The 15,866-nt window shown below is 55.4% G+C and overlaps 5 protein-coding genes across 5 annotated transcripts; 2 read left to right on the forward strand and 3 right to left on the reverse strand.

Moving 5' to 3' along the window:
• Positions 1–465: 465 nt before the first annotated feature.
• On the reverse strand, positions 466–2,559 carry N7482_007509 (uncharacterized protein; the record flags this gene model as incomplete). The annotated part of the gene is made up of 1 exon (XM_056689634.1): positions 466–2,559. One exon carries the CDS (start codon positions 2,557–2,559, stop codon positions 466–468), a length of 2,094 nt encoding a protein of 697 aa, XP_056542063.1.
• Positions 2,560–5,059: 2,500 nt separating this feature from the next.
• N7482_007510 (glycoside hydrolase family 5 protein) lies at positions 5,060–6,295 on the forward strand (the record flags this gene model as incomplete). The annotated part of the gene is made up of 1 exon (XM_056689635.1): positions 5,060–6,295. One exon carries the CDS (start codon positions 5,060–5,062, stop codon positions 6,293–6,295), a length of 1,236 nt encoding a protein of 411 aa, XP_056542064.1.
• Positions 6,296–6,890: 595 nt separating this feature from the next.
• Positions 6,891–7,391, reverse strand: N7482_007511 (putative vacuolar transporter chaperon Vtc1; the record flags this gene model as incomplete). Its single annotated transcript, XM_056689636.1, has 2 exons — positions 6,891–7,237; positions 7,358–7,391. The coding sequence occupies 2 exons, from the start codon at positions 7,389–7,391 to the stop codon at positions 6,891–6,893; spliced, it is 381 nt and encodes a 126-aa protein (XP_056542065.1).
• Positions 7,392–9,139: 1,748 nt separating this feature from the next.
• N7482_007512 (GMC family oxidoreductase) lies at positions 9,140–11,211 on the reverse strand (the record flags this gene model as incomplete). Its single annotated transcript, XM_056689637.1, has 4 exons — positions 9,140–9,564; positions 9,635–10,640; positions 10,702–10,881; positions 10,942–11,211. The coding sequence occupies 4 exons, from the start codon at positions 11,209–11,211 to the stop codon at positions 9,140–9,142; spliced, it is 1,881 nt and encodes a 626-aa protein (XP_056542066.1).
• A 2,831-nt stretch (positions 11,212–14,042) lies between these two features.
• On the forward strand, positions 14,043–15,533 carry N7482_007513 (uncharacterized protein; the record flags this gene model as incomplete). Its single annotated transcript, XM_056689638.1, has 2 exons — positions 14,043–14,529; positions 14,611–15,533. The coding sequence occupies 2 exons, from the start codon at positions 14,043–14,045 to the stop codon at positions 15,531–15,533; spliced, it is 1,410 nt and encodes a 469-aa protein (XP_056542067.1).
• Between the last annotated feature and the right edge of the window lie 333 nt (positions 15,534–15,866).

The following is a 15,866-nucleotide window of genomic DNA, read 5'->3' on the forward strand; positions in this document are numbered from 1 at the left end:
TACAAAACCAGCCCACCCCAGCCCGATTGCCCAACCTCCCGAACCAGAAACCAAAAACCAAGCCGGCCGTAAAACAGGTCTTCATTAAAAAGAGGACAGAAGGTCACAAAGAAACCAAGAGGGGAAAAAGTGGAGCACACAATATCAAATACAGGCGTATCATGAAGAATAGAGGCAGAGCAGCCAGGAAGGTCATCATCCATTTCTCACACATGGGCTCTTGCCATGCCAGACAGCCACCGTCAAGATGGGGTGTAGCAGGGCAAGACCGAACAATCAACAAGAATTAAAATCAGTGGGGGAATAGGGGGTGTAAATGGGATGTGTTTGAATGGAAAGCTGAGGGGTGGCCGTGGACCTATTACGGTCGTGGTGCACACGCAGCGCAGAGAGGGGGAGTTTCAAAACGACTCGATCATGTTGAACGGTATCGTTGGACAGTGGGCACAGGCGTGTTGGATAGCATCAACGGCTTGACGGTGCAGGCTTCTGCCCATTCGCGCGCTTCATCTTAGCCTCCTCGCTGCTGGGTTGCACAAAGTTCACGTGCTCACCATCCCGTCCGCGATCACCGAATGGCGGAGCCATGGATAGTTTCTTCGAGCGGCTTTGCTTCAGCGGCTTGGACAGCGTGGGTGCGGTCCGGGGTCCGGGATTCGTCAGCGAAGGACCGGGCTTGGCCTCGGCAGCCGCGGCAGACGGCGTACCAGTCCGCTCGTCATCCTCCACTTCGATGTGCCGGAACTCCTGGTCCTCGTCGCCAGCCTCAGAGGAAGTAGGGCTGTCCGAGTCCGAGGCGGCTTCGTAGTCGTCTTCGTCATCGCTGACCAGGCTGGGCGCTTGGTTGGACTCCAGGGTGTTCGGACTCAAATTCGCGGGGTGATCGAAACAATCCGCCTCACGCGGGGTGCCGGTCGGTGAGTGGTGCGCACCACCCTGGAACGAAGACAGATCGAGGAAAGACTGCTGGTGAGGTGGGCGAGATGGAGTCCTGTCCGGCACATCATGGGGACCTCTGTCAAGGCCTTTTCGAGCCTCGGACCGCTGCGAGGCTGCTTGTGCGGCAGGGGTGCGCATGGGCTGGCGAGCAACGGGGGCCCCTTGTTGGGATGGGGTTTGACTGGTCTCCTTGGACGGATGTCCGGATTCGTAATCCGACTCATCATCAGAGAGACCACTCAGATCCACGGGTGTCTTGGCCTCTTCCACAAGCTTGCCCAGGTTCAGACCGAGGCCGCGGTCGCGCATGAGGGCAGACAGATGTGGCATTGCTGGAGAAGCCAGGAAAGACGGGTTACTAGTGGGCTTGACCGGCATCGACCGGCGACCGGGCTGCGGCTGGACAGTCGGAGGTGGGGTGGCAACTGCTGCAGGCACATGGGCGGGGAGAGGTTTCTGAGGGGTGATCGACTCTTTTGAGGGAGTAGGGAGTGGAGCAGAACGAATCAACGGGTGCACGAAGCCAGGGGGCTGGACAGCACTGCTCGTGGACTCGCTGCGACTACCACCGACCACCGCACCGGCCTCGTCGACTTCCACCGGTTCACCCGAGGCCATCGCAGCGGCATCATGGCTGGCGAAGTTGCGGTTGTGCGCGATGCGGCAGTGATTGATGAAACCTTGCGTGCTAGAGAAGTTGTCTCGACGGCAATCGAGGCAAACCAGCTTGACCAAGACCTGATCCGACTTCCGCCGGATCAGCATCGGCCCAGCCTTTTCCTTGACGACAGGGTACCCGTTCGACAAGGACTGCAGCTTCGTTTGCAGCGATGTCCGCGACGGTCGAGTCTTGCCCGCCAGCGAGCTAAAGTCCATCGGGTTCCCACGCGTCGACCGACCTTCGGACAGCGCCAAGCTGCCACCAGAAAACGCGAACGAGCCCATGTCAGCCTCGCCGCCGTCAAAGCGGGGATCCGGTAGAAGCCACCGCGCATAGTGGCGCGCGTAGGGACCATCCGTGACGCCCCAGGGCGCGGGTGAGATCGGTGCTGGGCCATTTCCAGGCAGCAGCACCGAAGCGCCCGTCCCCGCACTCACATCGGCCGACGAGCCGGCAACCGCAGACCCCGGGTAGGGGATCTCGGCGCAGCGTCGAAGCTGTTCTAGCGCAACCTGACATTTAGCAATCTCCTGGTCGATCAACCGTAGCTCGTTGTGCTTGAGGAGGACCTCGAGGCTGAGCTGGGCGGTGATCGTGTCGCGCAGGCGGTTCACGTCTGGGCGCACACTGGCGACCGGCGCCGGCGCCGGCTCTTGCACGGTCGCGACCGGTGAAGGAACGGCGGGCGACGCAGCGGGGGCCGACGCGGGTGCGATGGTCGGCGCAGGCGTAGGCAGGGTCGGAGGCGCGACCGGGTTCTCAGCGCGAAGCTTGGTCGAGGCGGGAGCGTCGGTCACGGTGGAATCGGAGCGTTTGCGCTTCAGCATAGGCGCCAGCGATAGAGCGTTGACGTTGACGTTGACGCCCGGAGCGCAGCTGGCCGGGGCCAGCATCTTGACTTCCTCCGTCATTACCTTGTTCCCTCCGATCGGAGAGGGCCAGGGTAGCAGGCGAAACATGCCATGCGAGGTGGGCAGGCAAACCGGGTTGGGCAGGGATGGGCCGAACGAGGGCGGATTAGTGTCGACAATAGAGGGCCAGGTCCATGCGCGAGGAGTCGGTCGGTCAGACAGATTGGCGAGGGACGGGTGGTTTTGATTGCTGTGACAAAGGGTTTTCTTTTTCTTGGGTGGTGAAAACCGCGTTGTATTACCGGAAGTGGTAAGGTGGTGGGTGCAGAGCGCGTTGTGTGGTGATGGAGAGAGGGGGAAGGAATGGACGTCGACGACGGGGATGTGTCGCGCGACCGTGTCAAGTTGGGCTGGGGAGGTGCCCGGTGGAGTTAGGAAAGCCCGGGTGTGGAGGGGATTACGGAAGATGGTGGCGAAAATCGAAGATCTATTGGTCAGGAGAGGAATAGAAGAAGAGGGAACGAGAAGAAGGAAGAGAAGGAGAGGAGAGACACAGAAGGGCGTAGGAGGGGGGGAGGAAGAAGGTGAGGCAAGGAAGTAGGAGAGTGTGGACAACGGGTGTTGGGTAGAAGGGGTCGAATGGATCGAAGGGGTGGAAGGTGGACGGAACGGGGGAGAGAAAGGGGGGGATCAGGACGAGAGACGCTGACGAGGTGCAGCCGGTCCGGGGTGGAGCCATGAGGTGATTCTATCGGGGACTGAGGACCGGCTAGTTGACTAGTTGGCTACTGGGCCTTTCTGACGTGGAGGACCACCACGAGTTCCGCGACACGTCATGCACTTTCACGATACTTTGAAGAGCATCGCGGAACCTCCCTACTCCCACTATCGCAGTTCACTACCGGCAAGGGATGTCTTGATGCCTACTATGGAGTAATGAATCGACCACCAACACTTGGGGAATGATCTATCACAATGCAATTCATTCCGTCCGGATGCGTGCGGCTCCCGCGTCCAGGCTGCTGGATGTATCCAGTTATCCAGTTATCCAGTGATCCAATGGACCATGATCCATGATCCAACGATCCCGGATCCAATGATCCAGTAACGATCTCCCCCCATCTCCACCGGACGCTTTCCTGGCCCCAAGACCTGCCAAGGATAAGGTGTGGTCTGGGCCTGACCTCGGCGATCCCCGCCCCTGATTGGAGGTGCTCTTGTCTACGCCCAATGAGCTAGCGGTGCTCCTCTGCCGTGCGGGAGAATCCCTCGCAAATCAGATACTGCCAGGCCGACCGGGGCGTGGAGAGGTTTCATCGTTGTCTCATGGTGAATGGACGTCCACGGAGTACGAATAGTGCGTGCACGGAGCTGTTGGGCGCTCCGATCAGTCCAACTCCATCCATCCACTCAGAACCTTGGTCGGGGTCTGATGGAGCCTGGAGGAAAGCCTGCGAACCACATGGAATCAGGTCGAATGCGCTGGACCCTGACGCCGAGTCAAGGAGCCCTCTCTGTGCAGGTGGCCAGTGCTCAGGCTGGACCTGGTTCTCGGCCACCACCGGAGACTTGCTGACATGCTGACTGTGCACTTACTGGAGCTCTCCCCGGAGAGATTGAGATTAGATAGCGGGTAGATTTGCCAGATCGACAGCCGAGTTACAAGATCAACCCACCTCCGCCTCCCTTCCTGTACCCCAGCAGCTCCCACTCATTCCCATAGACATACAGCATTTGAGGTGGCCCACTGTTTCGATATATCTCTCTGCGTCGACCAATCCCCAAACTCCTAGGCCAGCAGGAGCAACACCATGCATACTATGCACCTAGCACCGAAGTGTTCACTCAGGGAATGCCCACCATGAGCCTCATAACAACACTGGCAACTGACAGAAAGAATCCGTTCTATGGGATCCCTACCTCCCGGCGCTTAGGGTTGTGGGTCGTGAGTCTCCGGTTAACCTGCCGCCATCGGGCTGTCTGGGGAATTGACGGACCCCAGGCCCACGATTCAAACACTCCTTGCAGAGCTGTACGGCATCATGTCACTTGCAACCCTCGTTAAAGTGGATGTAAATACCGCCCATGCCAACCACCAAGCGACTCCCGATCTCGCATAGCCACTTTCAGCACATCACTCGCTTCAATTTAAACCCCCTCTCGGAGTTCCCGACCCCCTCGGCTGTTCCCATCCACCAACATCCACCTCCCCCGTTGCCCGTGCTGTCGCTTCTGGGATCTCCGAGCGAATCAGCCACGCCCTAGTGAAGATATAGCATATAGCCGGTCCTCCACAGACCGTGCCCACGCCGTGCCCGCTAGCTACTCTTCCCGCCGAGTGAATGCAGCTCTCGCACGTACTCCTTTGGGAAGCTGGAATTTCCGAGGCCGCCATATTGTCTCCGCCTTTGCGGAGAATCTGGGGATGATGGGCCGGGATGTGGTACTAGTTCGGCCAGTTTCATCTGCCGAACGGACTCATAAGGGAGTAGTATAAAAGGGTCAATATGCAGGGCATGGCCATGGCTGGAAAACAGCCTACTTTGTCCAGGAGATACAGCTCGAACCTCCCAGCACGCCCGTGTGAGACCACTTCGGTGTACACAATATGCACGATATGCGCGCCTTCAGCCTCCTCGCCATCCTATCCTCCCTCCACCCCTCCACCTCCTCGCCCGTCTCCTCCGCCCCGCACTCCCAATCGCTAGATAGCAATGCCCACGACAAGGCCTATACCAATTGGCGCACCTTGACCGGGCACGGCGTCAACCTAGGCGGCTGGCTAGAACAAGAATCCACCATCGACACCGCCTGGTGGTCCACCGTCGCGGGCAACGCCTCAGACGAATGGACCATCTGCGCCAACCTAGGTCCCTCCTGCGCCCCCGTCTTCGAACGCCGCTACGCAACCTACATCACACGCGCTGACATCGACACCCTCGCCGGCGCCGGCGTCTCCATCCTCCGCATCCCAACCACCTACGCCGCCTGGGTCCGCGTGCCGGGCTCCCAGCTCTACGCCGGAAACCAGCAAGCGCACTTGCGCCGCATCGCCGAGTACGCCATTGCCACGCACGGCATGCACGTCGTCATCGACATCCACTCTCTCCCCGGCGGCACCAACGGGCTCGACATCGGCGAAGCCGTCGGCCACCGCGGCTGGTGGCACAACGAGACGGCGCTGGAGTGGTCACTACGCGCCGTCGACGCGCTCATCGCCTTCGTCCAGGCCTCGCCCCACGCGCACCGCTACACCATCGAGCCGATCAACGAGCCGGCCGATAACCCGGATTTCGCCGCATTCGGCACCCCGGCCGCGCTGTCGGAGGCGGGCGCCGCCTGGCTGCTGAAGTATTTCCGGGCGGTGATTCAGCGCGTGGAGGCGGTGAACCCGCGCATCCCCGTGATGTTGCAGGGCAGCTTTAAGACCGAGTCGTACTGGGCGCCGCACTTTGACGCCGGGGCCAATATCGTCTTCGATTTGCACCATTATTACTGGCAGTATGCGAACTCGACGAGTGCCAATTTGCCTGCGTTCTTGTGTGCGGATGCACGGGCGTCGGCGGGCGATGGCAAGTTCCCTACGTTTGTGGGCGAGTGGGCGATGGAGACTGGCAAGGCGAATGACTTGACGCTGCGGACGAGGAATCTGGTGGCCGGGTTGTCGGCGTTTGCGCAGTTTACGCGTGGGAGCGCGTATTGGAATGCGAAGTTTGAGAGTAACGTGAGTGTGGCGGGGCAGGAGGGGGTCAGGGGGGTCAAGCAGGATTATTGGAATTTTGAGGCGTTGATTCGCCATGGGTTGCCGGAGGGGGATGTTCAGGTCAAGGCCTATTGTCAGTAGAAAGGTGAGGGTGTTAGGGAATGTGATACCCTGCAATTGGCCGAGCCCTGAAGCGCGGGGTTGCAGGGAGATGGTTACACTTGCTGGTTAGCTATCACGGCAACATTGAATGCTAATAGGAGGAGAAAAGCTGTGAGCGGCATCAGCCAATTCAATTGGAACATATGGGCGGAACGAGCTTAGTGACACATCGCATCCAATGAAACAAGTGAGCTCCAGAGGCGCAGGAACCAGAGCGCCGGAAACCCCACCCCCCTCCTCCTCCCTCCTCCCGGTGTGGATAGACGAACATCATAGACAACAATAGTAGCAGACAGCATAACAAGGAGATGGCCGTGAGCAGCACGGCATGATAAGGCAAACGAAGAAATCCCAATCACGCAATAAAGGGGGAAACGAAAATGTAAACGCTAGGCAGAGCGAGGTGAGGCGAGATCAAAGAATAGACCTGTAGTGATATCGGGTGCAGGAGATCAGTCATAGACAAAACAAGACCAGCGGATGAGCATGGCAATTGCAACAGCTACAGCAACAGCAACAGCAACAGCAACAGTGGCAGCAACAGTGGCAGCAACAGCTTAACCTTGGTTAAAGCTCAGTTGAGCTGAGTGTCGCGGATACGCAGGATAAAGTTGACAACGACAGCCGCCAACAAGGCAATCGCGAGGATCGTCGGCCCAAATCGGTCGTCGAAGCCGCTCTGTCCGCGCCGCCGGATACTCTGCGCCCGCCAGTGGAACGTCACTACCGCGTAGATCATGGCCGCCATAGCAATGATGGTGAACAGCCCCGCGGAGATACGGCCGATGCGGTCGCCAAAGTTGAGAAGGCCCACGGCCAGACCACCCAGGATCACGGTGAAGTTCAGCCATGACAGGAAGGTACGCTCGTTGGCGAAGAAGACCTTGGGCTCGACGCGGGTGGGCAGGGCGATGCGCTTGCCTGGGACGGGTGTTGTTAGCAAGGTGGGGATCTTTTGTCTTTCTTTCTGAGAGATAGAGAGAGAGGGGGGGGGGCAATTGGGGGTTGAACTGTGCTGGGAAATGCAGGGGTAGAGCTTACCCGGGGCAGTTTGGAGGAGAGGCTGGCTCGACATGATGCTGGCGAGGGTTGAGGTTGGAGGCGAAAACCGGAATCGGCGACTTTCGCAATTGAGGTTGCAACGGAGATTGGATACCACGAGCGGGAAGACGAGCGCACAGATGAGGGTGTCAGAGTCGTGTCGAGGGTGAAGCTAAGGCAGATTTTTTTTTGCAGCTCTTGGGATTATCAGACAGTTGAGGTGAGGTGGACAGTCGAGAAAAGAAGTGCTCGAGTAGCTTTCGGGCGCAGCTGCTCTCCGCCCAATGACGAGAGAAGTCGGGGGGTAGTCGAGAGTTGGCGCTAATCAGACGACGCTACACCCATTTAGGCCTAGTGCGGTGCAGCCCGACCGGTGGACGAAGCACGTGTTTCGTCCATTTGCTGCTGTACCACGCACTCTTGATGACAACTCGGACGTTCCAAAGTGTGGTCGCGGAAACTCTATTACGAACACCTACAATTGACTCTCCGTTTCTTCCACCTGAATCCGCCCTAGCCACCCTTCATTCGTTTCTGTTGGCTAAACGATTCCATCATTCTCTCCGGTCCTTTCTCGTCCTTTTGCGGATCCGCAGCGTGCTCGTCCCATGCCGTTCGTTCGACGAGATTGGTCAATTGGCCCGCAAAAGCTTTCAGGCAGTTATTTAGACTCGAAACTAGCTCGAACCAATCGGAGAGACCACGGCTAAAACGAGCCCTCTGCGAAGGCAAAAGCAACTCTTGAGCCACTACGGCGGACTTGCCGGCTAGGAAGAAAATTCAGCCCCAAACCCTACCACCGGATCGGCCATTTTTAACCAATAGCTTCATTTTACCTTGCGACGCGCCATAAGGCTGAGCCACGCCCTATCGGATGATTCCCATCACCCGCTGGGCGTTGCTTATCTTCTCTTGTGCTATGGACGGAGGACGCCGTACGTTCTCCCCTCGAGGTCCCCGTCCCCTCCACCCGTCTGGGCATTGCTTGTCTTCACTTGCCTTGTGCATTGAGTACAGTCTCCCACCCCCAGAAGGAGCGACAGTAAGACAGCCCGCAGCCCGCCCAATCATCCTGCTCTCAATTGAACCCCACCAGCCGGAGGATGGGTCTGAGACACTCCCCGGCCGCGTCGCTTTCGGTTAACGCGCCGCATCGAGCGAAAGTTGTCGGGTGGGGAGTTTTTCTGTGTGCGGTCAGCTGGTAGTTCACATAAACAAGCTGGTTCCCAGCCGGCTCCTACAGGCGCTCGCACACACAGGGCTGGAACTAGGTATGCCGCAGGCCGTTCGTATATGTAGGTTGTACATTGGGCATTAGCTGATTTACACTTGGGGCACTGTAGAGTTACGGGATCGGTTGAGGCTGTGCAGCCTGGCGATCGATGTTCAGAGTCGCAGATCCACCTGTGTGGAGCATCGGCACCGCCGTGAGATGGCTCTAGGCCTTTGTATAGTGGCCTCGCTTCGACTACCCTGCCAGCACCGTAAATACTAGGCTTGCCACGCCGGTAGGAACTGAAAGGCTCCTCCGTACAGGCCCGCAAGAACCAGAATCATACTCCAGTTTCTTTTCCAATTTTTTTCCAATTTTTTCCATGCTAAATGCTACCAACTTCATTGACCAGCGAAAATTGGCTCTCCCTGGCTCAAGCCGTGCTCTCCACCCGGCAATCACCGTCCCCACAATTAGTTGTTACGGTCACGAGCCCTCTTTCCCAAACTGGCTAACAAACCGAAACCGAGGGCGGACAGACAACACAGCACGCCCGTACATGACTCAGCTTAAGCCATCGCCTCCTTGAGAGGCGCAAAGTCCCAGTCTTCCTTGATCAGATCCGCCGCCTTCTCCGCCACCGCGTACACGCTGCTGACAATGTTCCCGCTCACGTTGTTCGGGAAGATCGAGGCGTCTGCCACACGCAGGCCTTCCACCCCCTTGACACGCAGCCGTGAGTCCAGCGCGTCGCCCATTGCGACCGAGCCGCAGATGTGGTACTCACCGAGCACGGCGTCGTGCACCGCCTCCTTGGCTGCGGAGAGGTTGGCCAGGTCCACAGTTGGTTCCGGGAATGCGCGGTCCGTCAGGGTCGAGTTGACGTGTGCCGATTGCCGGACTTTGTCGACCCAGCGGAAACCTGCGCCCAGAAGAGCGATGTCCGCGTCGTGGCCGCCGTAGTTGGGTTGAATGACGGGGGGTTTGGTAGGGTCTGCCGTGCATGGAATGTTAGTTTCCTCTATCCTTCCGTCTGGTGCGTACTGTTGGGCTGGGGGACATACCGGCACTTTCAATGTGCACATAGCCCCGGGCTACCGGGTACTGCAGACAGATCGCAAAGCTCACACCAGCAGGCCTGTCGGGGGAAGCTGGCGGGAAGATGTGTCGCTGGTGCTCGATACCATCGATATTGGCCGTCGCAGGAATCAGGACCATCTGGAGGTTAGCAGAGACGTCGCTCTCGATGTGAGTGATGATCTGCTTGAGCTGCCTCTCGTGGAACTGGCTCGTCGGCTTGATATCCCGGATACTCTGGACCACAGCCTCGATCTCGGCGTCGGACATGACCGACTTTGCGGGGAAGAAGCCCTGCATGGTGGACGTGCAGCTCAGCGGTCCACCGCTGGACTCGACGTACTGCTTCTGCGCGTTCTGCATTATCTCGGGGTTCTGGTAGAAGGTGTCCAGAGTAACGGTGCCGGGCTTGGTCTCGTAGACGGCCAGTGTGATGGAGTGGTCCTGGAGATTTGCGCCGACGGCAGGATTCACAATCTTGCACGGCACACCTGCGGCTTCGAGTACAGCAGGGTCGCCGATACCCGAGAGCTCGAGGATCTGCGGTGACTTGATGGTTCCGCCGCAGACGATCACCTCGCGTCGCGCGGAAACCTCGTAGTCCTTGCCATCGTGCGAGATGCTGACGCCGGTGGCTTTGTTGCCGTCCAGAACGACCTTGTTCACTAGCGTCGAACAGAGTACTTTCAGGTTCGGTCTGGCCTTGTTAGCCTCGTAGTAGCCGCGTGCGGCGTAGCTACGCTTGCCCTTGTTGGGACCGGTCCGGATGATGGAGCCCAGACTGTGGAAGAAGCCGATGTGGTCGCCGCTCCAGGGGTCGGTGGGCTTCTTTGTGATTCCCGTGGCTTCATCGCACGCTTTGATGATATCATTCTCTATGGGAAGAATTGAGTCGTTGAAGCTCGTTCGGACGGGGCCGCTTGTGCCGTGAAACTCGCCGACCACCGGCATCGTCGAGCGATCATTGATTGCGGCATCGTAAGGCTCGAGAGTCTGGTCAAATGATATCAGTTGGGACGATACGGCATAATAGGGGGGGGGGGGAACGGCTTACCTGGTGCTTGCGCATATAATGCTGCATTATATCCGCAGACCAGCCCTCGTCCTCCGCCAGCTCAGCCCAGTCGTCATAGTCCTGTAGCGAGCCCCGGACATACATCATATAGTTAATGCCACTAGAGCCGCCAAGCAGCTTGCCGCGGGGAATATGGTGAACTCGGCCTCGATTGCCTTCCTGTAGAGCCAACCTTAGTGAGTCTCTGAAACGAACGGCGTGTTCCATAGATGGGCTTACCTGTGGTGCCGTGTACATACACCAATCATACTCGGGATCCTCAAACATTTGGAAGAACGCCGCGGGTGTATCCACCAAAGGATCACCAATACGATACTTTCCAGCTTCAACGATTCCGACCTTTACATCGGGATTCTCGCTCAGGCGTGCCGCGATAGCACACCCCGCAGTCCCGCCACCGCAGATGATGTAGTCGAAAGAGGTACTAGTAAACTCCTCGACAGAGCAAGTAGGCGACTCAACGCCCTGCACGGCACCCGGTGCCGCCATTGTATCGAGTATATTTCGTGTATTTCCAAAATGTGAAGGTACGGAAGAAAAAGGCCGGTGAGATGGAGAGTAGGAAGTGCAGTGGCAAAGCGGGATTTCCCAGCTATTTCTACATTACTCTCATCTCGCCTGTGCAACCTGAGCTCTCAACCGGGGCGGAGTTGGCTCCCGGTGCGGGGGGAAAGTCAAATGGGCCCCAGACCACCTAGACCCGTCATTGTTGGCTTGTCAGAAGCTGGGGAGGCCTTATTCTGTCGATATTCCCTCCTCATTGGTGGTCTGTTGAAGCTATTTGCGGCACTCCCGGCACTTCCCCGCACCGCCGGCCCTCGGCAACGTCGGGGCGGGCAGATCTGGAGCTGAACAGCTGACCTCGGGATTGCGGGGAAAGTCAAAAATAGATCCTCACTTTTACGAGAGCGTGTTGTAAATGGGGTTTGAATCTGTGAACATTCGCAGATACAATATTATAGATTGGCAGCGGGGATGCCACCACCCGAAGGGCCGATGTGGGAAACCCCTGCATGCCATACGTAGCCCGGTGTTATTCAATTTGACAATAAAAAACCATGCCATCGATCACCCAATTTTGTATGTCGCTCTGGCTACACCAGGAAACTACTGGAGGTGCATGATGTTGTACCTGAAGAATTGATGTCAGCTGCGGTGGGTGATCACCATGGATAGAATAATTCCTATTTGGTCGTAGCTATCATGCCGTTATGCCTGCTTCATTGATTAGTAGAATCAAGTTATGTTCAGAGTTTTACAACAGGTACATAGACGCAGAGCACCCCCAGTATACCTTCTTGGCGCTCGTAGGTTTTCTGGGGCAACATCATGACCGTCACAGCATGATTGTATACCGTCTCCGGACGACTGCGCGCCGCCCTGACTCTGGTCCGTAGCAGATGGTCAAGGGCATATAAAGCAGCAAACATATGCATCCCAGTGAATCATTTGCGGGAACTTACGAGGGAGAGTGACGAGAGCAGCATCTCCGACGAGCGCAAGCTTGAAGATAGCATCCTCAGCAATGCGAGAAAATTCTTGAATATCAAGATGGGAAACCCTTGTATCTTTGTAGCAGCTGCTCCTGGCTTGCGGTGTCCAGCCAAGGTGAGTCCTTGCCGTTTTGTTCCTCCTCAGACGGATAGATGCTAGGCAGTTGAGCAAATCACGCCACGGCCGGTGTGAACCACAAGGCACATGTCCTCGGAAGTAAATGTGTGAGCACCATCCAATACTTCTCCCAATTTTAGACTTCACTGACGAGTCGCACTTTGCGATAATTCCAAAGCATACCCCATTTGGCATTTGAAACCCCCACCCCCAATTCTCTCCATATTGTATCACTGACTGCGGGTTTCCAAATCAAGTCGTCATCCTCGATGAGCAAAAGCGAATGCTACCATGACAGGTGATGTTCCATACTCAGGTCTAAGCAATGGGCTAAATCTCGGTAATCTCTCTAAATAAGCTATATCCCGGCCATTGAGGTCGCAATGGCATCCAAGATCATCTGTCTCGGTAATGGAGGGCAGGAATGATATCGTTCCTTTAACGCAATTCCTCCATTCGAATCTTCCATAAGCCGGCCAGTTCTATATCTCGCATGCAATAGACCTTCGCCCACAAATCAACTGACGAGCTCATCGTATCAGGGAAAGAGTTTAAACCAAATCTCAAGAACACAAATCCTTTTGATTGGGCTGGTTCGTAGGCGTGGATGATATTAGAAGCGGTATTCAGCGTTGTTTGCATAGCACTCATTGGCTTGAGTTGTGACAACCGGAGGTCATGCAGGTAACTGGGGAAACCTCCGGTATGGAAACTCTCGTCGTTGTTTGATGGCCGGGTTGTTATGCCGATCGCCACTGCATCGGGCGCAATTTTCCTCCGTGCCTAGCAATCGTCAAAAGTAGTAAGAACTAAAACCTCTTATAGAAAGGCTCGGTGCTGTCTTTGATTAGACGTCAACTCCATACCAGTATCAGCTAAGAACTAACCATTTTACATTACGTGAATGAAACCCTCCGATTTGCCAAGTACTGTAGAAAGGCCTCAGAGAACGGTCGTGTGTGTTCAGCACTAGATTTTAATTCAATGAACCTCCTCGTTAATTTAGCCTTTAGCCCGCTTAAACCCACCATACCTAAATTTGACGGCGTACACGATGTTCATTTGGATCTTCAAATCGGAACAGTTGATGTGGGGATACCTCTCCCAGCTCCGATAAAGCGTCTGAGCAAATTTTGTATTGATTCTCCACAGCATACCCTCTCATATTTCACTGGATTCATGTTCGAGATCATGACTGTCGGTCGGAAGATCTAATCTCAGATCAAAATCTGCGGCCCCGAACCCGGCCCCACACAAGCGAGGCTCGGGTAGGGCAAAAAATTCCAAAGTTCCAACCGTGGGCGGCAACCGACAATAAGGTTGTTTTGCTACATGGTTATAGTATTTTGGAGCCCCTCCTACAGCCGCATGGAAAATAAGGCTAGTTCAAAAGCTTCAGACCTCCAGTTTTTTATTTGTCATAGCTCTATTGGCTTTTGAGCACTGCATGGTACCCCGAAAGAACACTAGAGTCTCAAACCGGGGAAAACAATTTCCCCGAGATTCTTTGGACTTGGCATCTCGTAACAGCTTCAACTCTTTTTTTCACCGATGAATCACGCCATGGCCCCACTTGATATTGTTCTGTAAATTTTCCCTAGCATTCGTGTAGTCGCGCTGTTTCTTTCCATGACTTTTTTTAAAAGTCTTGCTCACTCTTTGCGGGTAGAATCTTTCGGCTACCGTGGTCCGTCGACGTCATTGCGATAATGGCTGCCCAAGCTTTACACCCGGATGCAGAGGATAAGCATGGCTCTCACTCAGTGGTCGAGTCATCTCAACCTAGTACCCGTTTTTCGTTTTTTCGGTCAATTCCCTTTCAGATCGCTATTGCTAGCGCCGTTTCTTTCACTGCTCCAGGCATGTGGGATGCCCTGAACAACCTGGGAGCAGGTGGTGCAGCAGAACCGTATGCTGTGTCGGCGGCAAATGCTCTGGTCTATGGATTGTTCGCGATCGTGTGTGTCGCAGCGGGAGCTATCAACAACCGCATCGGCCTCCGTTATGGTCTAACACTCGGAGCTATTGGTTACCCCATCTATGGTGCTGGCCTTTACACAAACAACAATTCGGCCAACACGTGGTTCATGCTCTTCGGCAGTGCTCTTTGTGGTATCTCTGCTGGTTTCTTCTGGGCAGCAGAGGCTGCAATTATTATTGGATACCCTAGCCCTCACGAGCGTGCATTTTACCTTGGTACGTTTTCTCAATAATCCAAACTTTCCGAGGAAGTAATATCACAGCGTTTGGAAACGCGATGCTAACATCTTCAAATAGCCATCTGGCAAACCGCAAAGGCCGCCGGGCCAATTGTGGGAGGTGCAATCAACTTGGGCCTCAATGCACAGACTTCTACCTCAGGATCCGTCAGCTCCAGTACTTACATCGTGTTCATTGTCATCATGTGCCTTGGACTTCCTATCGCGCTCTTTCTCAGTCCAGCTGAGAAGGTGCAGCGCAAGGACCGAACTTTGGTGCTTGTGCATAAGCAAGCCTCCTGGGCTGCTGAATTCAAGGCAGCTATTTCGTTGATTGCTAGTCGTCGCGTCCTGCTTCTCCTTCCCGCCTTTTTCATCAGCTACTTCTACAATGGCTTCCTCAGCACGTGGCTCACCACCTACTTCACCGTTCGAGCTCGCGCATTCTCCTCCTTCTTCACCAACTTCGCCGGCATTGCCTCGTCATTTATCATTGCTGGTCTCCTCGATCGGCAAGGTATTCACATCAAGACCCGCGCCAAGATTGCCTTCATTTCTATCGTGGTCCTTCTGACGGGCACCTGGATTTGGGCTTCTATTCTCCAAAATCAATTCTACAATGCTCCCGAGTCCCCCGTTTTTGACTGGTTCAAGGGTGGGTTCGGAAAGTCATACGCTCTCGTCTTCTTCTGGACCTTCGGCGGCCAGGCATTTCAACAGTTCCTTTACTGGCTCATTGGTCAATACAGTACCGATATCTCGTCGCTGTCCTATCACTGTGGTATTCTCAGAGGGTTCGAGGCTCTGGGTCAAACCGTTGCCTGGGCCATGCAGTCGGAAGGTGGTGCCAATCACTTTGTCAGCATTGGCCTCAACTTCGGAATTACCCTTCTCAGCGTTATTCCAACTTGGATCGTTTTGTCTGAGCTTGAACACAGCCATGAGGTTCAAGTAAGCGCAGACTATGTAACATCCAAGATCCAAGATGAGACACAAGCTTGAGATATCTATTTACAGGCGGATATTGCATGATTGCACATGAGCGAAGAGCATTTATATAATTTCAACATAATTAATGAACGTATTCAACATAATAATGCATCTCCCCGGCCCGTCAAGGGAATTCATAATACTTTCTACACAGTGTTGAGCAGTCTAGAATGTTTACTTGTTGATAGAGTGCTTTAAGTAGTCTTGTCGAGTGAGAATTCAAGGTACTATCATCTAGGGATGGCCTTGGGCTGCAGTTTATAATAAACAAGCACCTTCCACGTCCGGCCCGAATGGATTAGAGCCTCGTTGAGCCCGTTGATAATTTCCACAAATATTAGCATA

This window comes from Penicillium canariense (assembly GCF_028826845.1).
Source record: "Penicillium canariense strain IBT 26290 chromosome Unknown utg000004l_segment0_segment0, whole genome shotgun sequence".
NCBI classification, from domain to species: domain Eukaryota; kingdom Fungi; phylum Ascomycota; class Eurotiomycetes; order Eurotiales; family Aspergillaceae; genus Penicillium; species Penicillium canariense.